At 33.1% G+C, this 5,402-nt stretch overlaps 1 protein-coding gene across 1 annotated transcript; it reads left to right on the top strand.

The window, feature by feature from the left end:
* LOC107605137 (glucan endo-1,3-beta-glucosidase 5) lies at positions 1,493 to 4,959 on the top strand. Its single transcript, XM_016306901.2, has 2 exons — positions 1,493 to 2,433; positions 3,580 to 4,959. Exons 1-2 carry the CDS (start codon positions 2,090 to 2,092, stop codon positions 4,673 to 4,675), a joined length of 1,440 nt encoding a protein of 479 aa, XP_016162387.1. The 5' UTR covers positions 1,493 to 2,089; the 3' UTR covers positions 4,676 to 4,959.

Below are 5,402 nucleotides of genomic sequence, written 5' to 3' on the forward strand. Positions count from 1 at the left end.
ACTTTTAATGATTATTTTTTTATAATTAAAAAATAATAGTTTAGTCATGAATATGTCTAAAAAATGTGTAATTCAAAAATGAGATTGAGTGAAAAAAACATATCATTCTTTAACCAAGCATTAATGATTTAATACACATTTTGGACATACAAAAATTTAAACCTCTAAATCAACTATCTAATTAATCAAAGTGCTTACAAGAAAAAAAAAGTAATTATCATGTTTAACAATATATACCCCAATCATGAGGGGAAAATAAATTTAAAAAAAAAAAAAAAAGAAAAAACCAAAAGTATGTTAGTCTAGCATGACTCTAGCAAGAAACTTTATGTTTGGATAAGGAGGACAAGAAGCAGTTGGACATTGCTGGATAATGAGGTGGAAAACATATTATACCTTAAACGTTAAGATTATTATACACCCATATCAATTATCATGTCTAACTATTAATAATTCATAATATGATATTAATTAAATTTGCAACAAGTAATGCCATCTATATCTTCAAATGCTGCTCTTCTTTTGTCTCCACTGCCATATACACTTTATAGTTTATAAACTTAGTATTATATACAGAACCATATCAAACCGTTAATTAATGTAGCCGAAACATAAAGAGAGAAAATCTTGTAACATAATCTTTGTTAAGATAAAAAAAATATAATGTAAGAATGGGAATTGGCATCTGAAGTCTATGAATTGAAGTAAAGTGGTTTTCTCTGGGGACGGCCACACTTCAACAACACAGTGTACTTATCAGGTTCAACAGTTATGACGAAAAAAGAAATACAAAAAATAAGAGTAAAATTAAAGCCATTTATTGCAATTTGCAAGCATGTGGGATTTTCTATGTAATTCTTTTATGGAAAAGGGTTGGTTCCACTTTGTGTGATGTGATTACTTGCCTTCTTAATTCTCCCAAACAAAAAAAAGATTCCCTCACCATTGGAGAAATATTTAATATACAGAAAAATCTAGATATTTAGGGTTGGATTCGTTTTTCTTTTTAATATTTCACGTTTTAATATTAAAAAATTATGAAGAATGTTAGAGACCAGTAATTTTTGTGATTGGTAGCCATCAATAATAATTTAATGGTGTGAGATTGGTATGAGATTTCATCTAACGACTCACCTTTCTGTGCTAGTTATATGCTAGCCAAAATTCAATAAAATTGTTGGCTTCTTAAACTTTTCCATTATTTATTTATCTTCTTACAAAATCTCTGAAAAATGAAAATATTTAAACTAGAAAAACTCAAAGCAACTAATCACTTGTATTTTAACATCTATTCCCTTCTCCCTATTTTATCATATTTCAATAAAAAATTTAGAAATTAAAAAATGAAACTAAAAACTAAATATCACTTTATATAAAAATACAGAGTAATTTCCAATCAATTTTTTAAAAATTTTTAGTTAGAATATCTTAATGTTCAACAAATTTTAGTTAACAAATCAATTCATAATTTTTAACCGTCTTTTTTTTTAATACAGAATTCCCCCCACCATTGAGCTTCTCTTCTCTGTCTCATAATTCAATAATGCATTAAGGACTCGTTATTTTCTCTCTCCATCTTTATCTCTCTCTCTCTCAAACACACACAGACACACACATCCTCATTCTCCGTCTTTGTCTCTCTGTTGTTTTGGGGAAGCAGCTCAGCTTAAGTCTTAAAGCACTTAAGCAGAACAAAGGTTCTGCACTTCTGCTATCCAAAGAGATCCGTTCTTAGCTTCTCTTTTTTTTTTTTAACCTTTTTTAGGCTTTCAAGCTCCCTTAACTTTGTTGCTTTCTGAATAATTTCAGTTAGGGTGTTCTTTTTTTTCCCCTTTTACCGACTTGTGATTTTTACCATTGTTTTTGTATCACTATTCTTGACTACTCTTCTCTCTCTTGAGTTTCATGCTTTAACAGTTATCCAAGTTCTGCTTTACTTAGTTTCATAGCTGGTTGCAGAATAAAGCAACAAACTTGTGAAACCCCAGGAATAAAAAAAGCACCTTTGAGTTTCGAGCTTCAAATTTGACATACCCTTATAAATAAAAAGCAAGATTTTTTAATCTTCATTTATCTGGGGTGTCTTATAATGGGGTGTGGAAAACTGAAGAGGTTTCTTGTTATGGTGTTGTTCATTGAACTTTTGGTGTGCTCAGTGGTGAGTGGAATTGGTGTTAACTGGGGAACACAAGCAACACACCCTTTGCCACCATCAACAGTGGTGAAAATGCTAAAAGACAATGGTATTCAGAAAGTGAAGCTTTTTGATGCTGACTCAAATATCTTAGAGGCTCTTAAGAAGACTCAGATCCAAGTCATGGTTGGTATCCCAAATGACATGCTTTACACACTTGCTAACAGTGTTCAAGCTGCTGAAAAATGGGTCTCAAAGAATATCTCAGCTCATATCTCATCTGGTGGAGTAGACATCAGGTAAAAAAAGAAAAAAGAGAACACTTTTTCTTTGGGTCTTTTGTTGATTCATTGATTTAGAGTTCAACCTTTTGGTTTTTGATGTTTTTGTGAGTGATCCCCTTTTGTGGTTGCCACTTAATTCATCAATTTGAATCTTTTACTATATTGCCTCTTAGTTTGTGTGGTTCATAGCTTTGAATGTGGAATAGTTATTTATGTTAATGCATGTGTTTGAGGAGTTTGTTTATGGTTTGGTAGTTCTCTTTTGTGGAGTGATGGAACTATCCAATTTGGGAAGAAAATGTGGCAACTAGAAAATGACTTTGGATGAGTGAAAATCTTGTGTTTCTTTTTAGCTGTGATTTTTTGTGGAATTGATTGTGATGTGCTTGGAATCATTGAAAGGGATGATTATACTATGTATGCCATCTTCATAGAGATTATTTCTTCTAAAATTCATATATTGCTGAAACTACTCTTGCTCTTGCTTAGTCCAATTTAAATTCTAAACTTTGATTAATTCACTCTCACTTATTTGTATCTACTTGCTTGCCTTCAATTGTTGTTGTTATCAAGTTATATTCTAATATGATGTTGAATTGTCAAGTTATTTGTGAAATTGTACTATTAAGTTTTCACCATCGATTGATGAAATAAGGACTTATAAAATATGACATGAGCCATCAAAAATAAAAAATCCATATCAGTTTTATTTTAGGCGTGTACAAAAACAGATTATTTGTTCTGTTTGATTGTAAAAATTGAAAGGTCCAATGCTATGAAAATTCTCTTGGAAGTCGAGTGTAATTAAGATCTCATGGGGAGTTATATTGAAATAAAGGCCACCTTGTTTTTGGTCTGGCTTTTATTTCCAAGATTTTGTGAACGAAATAATGACAAAGGAAACGTTGAAATCAAGATGGTTTCTTTCTAGTAAAACTTGAAGCTGGTACAATGAAAACAGAAAATGAGAATGCAAACGGAATATGTCCTATTGTCCTTTGCTTTTTGAAAGAGTGGAATTATGGAATAGAAATGATTTGAGATTTCATTCTGCAAGATCTTAGTATTTTACAATGTTGTTTTGATACAATGAATTACTTTTTTTTATTGTTTGCATTATGTGTATCTCCTTAACCATTATTTCTTGTAATTTTTTTCAAGGTATGTCGCCGTGGGAAATGAACCTTTCTTGTCAACTTACAATGGAACGTTCGAGTCCACAACCCTTCCGGCTCTTCAAAACATCCAGTCAGCTCTTGTGAAGGCTGGTTTGGGCAACAGGGTTAAAGTCACCACCCCTTTAAATGCTGATGTGTATCAAAGTTCGTCGGATAAACCTTCTGACGGTGACTTCAGGACAGACATCCATGATCTCATGATAAAAATTGTCAGTTTCTTGAGCCAGAACAATGCTCCATTCACTGTAAACATCTACCCTTTCATCAGCCTTTACGCCGATCCCAACTTCCCAATGGACTATGCCTTCTTCAATGGCTTCTCAAGTGCTATAAACGACAATGGAAAGATCTATGACAATGTCTTTGATGCTAACCATGATACTCTAGTATGGGCATTGCAGAAGAATGGCTTCGGAAACCTGCCCATTATTGTCGGAGAGATCGGGTGGCCTACAGATGGGGACCGGAATGCAAACCTTCAATATGCCCAACGCTTCAACCAAGGCTTCACGTCTAGATACCTTGGCGGAAAAGGTACTCCAATGAGGCCAGGTCCGATCGACGCCTACCTATTTAGCCTCATAGATGAAGATAGCAAAAGCATTCAGCCAGGTAACTTCGAACGCCACTGGGGATTGTTTTACTACGACGGAAAGCCAAAGTACCAACTCAGCCTTGGACCGACAAGTCCGAACGGCTTGGTAGCTGCTAGTGGCGTCGCATATCTTCCTAAAAAGTGGTGTATTATGAAGCCGTCGGCGAACCTCAACAGCGACCAAGTTGCGCCGAGTGTATCTTATGCGTGCCAAAATGCTGATTGCACTAGTCTTGGATATGGAACTTCATGTGGAAATTTGGATGTTCAAGGTAACATATCTTATGCATTTAATAGCTATTTTCAGGTGAATGATCAAATGGACAGTGCATGCAAATTCCCTGGACTTTCTGTTGTCACCGAGAGAGATCCTTCAGTGGGTGATTGCAAATTCAAAATCATGATCCAGACAGATTCTGCTGTCAGAATTGGTTCTGTTAGAATATTGCTATTTGTATTCTTGTTTTTAGGTATTGTTCTGTAATATTATTTTTGCTTTTTTGAATTTGTTATTATTGGAGAAAAGTGAAACCGTGTATTTTGAGTTTCTTATTTTTTCAATGTGCTGGATTGGAGCCAATGGAAGTGAAAGCATGTTGAAAATTATGCGGAAACCAAGCATAGAGACGTTTTTTTTTTGTCCGTCTCAATTGTCTTTGTTTCTCGGTTTTCGTCTGAGACACATTCCGGACACTACCTCGGTGACAACGTTTCTTTAAAATCTGAATTCTTGTCTCTCAAAAAAGATATATTTGTTGAGTAAATAAAGCAGCTTCTCAATTTTTTTTTTGGTAATTCCTTCTATAAAGATATTTTTATGTAAAGATGATATTTGTGAAATGTTAAATGGTTTGAAATAGTTAATTGAATAACTTAATGGTTTATATAACAAAAATGTTATTTGTACACTAAAATTAGTTATTAATGTATTTGTGTATAAATACATGTGTAGTTTAATTTATTTTCAATGTGTATTTATATTTGCCAATGAGTAATAGTTCAAATGTCATAGACTTCTTATATTCAATTAAGAGGTTGCGGGTTCAAGTCTCCTCCTATCTTCTAAATTTTTAGCCAATGAGTAATAGCTCAAATGGCATAGTCTCCCCATACTCAATTGAGAGGAAAGAGGTTGAGTCTCATATCTTTGGTAAAAAAAAATGTGTATTTATATTCATATATAAATGGTTTTATAAAAATAATTATTTTTT

This window comes from Arachis ipaensis, chromosome B06 (assembly GCF_000816755.2).
Source record: "Arachis ipaensis cultivar K30076 chromosome B06, Araip1.1, whole genome shotgun sequence".
Taxonomy (NCBI): domain Eukaryota; kingdom Viridiplantae; phylum Streptophyta; class Magnoliopsida; order Fabales; family Fabaceae; genus Arachis; species Arachis ipaensis.

What these genes read in the sequence shown, in the direction of transcription:
- LOC107605137 (XM_016306901.2), top strand. Translation starts at nt 2,090, where the DNA reads ATGGGGTGTGGAAAACTGAAGAGGTTTCTTGTTATGGTGTTGTTCATT. An exon ending in TCTGGTGGAGTAGACATCAG is followed by an intron (nt 2,434 to 3,579) that starts GTAAAAAAAGAA and finishes ATTTTTTTCAAG; the next exon opens with GTATGTCGCCGTGGGAAATG.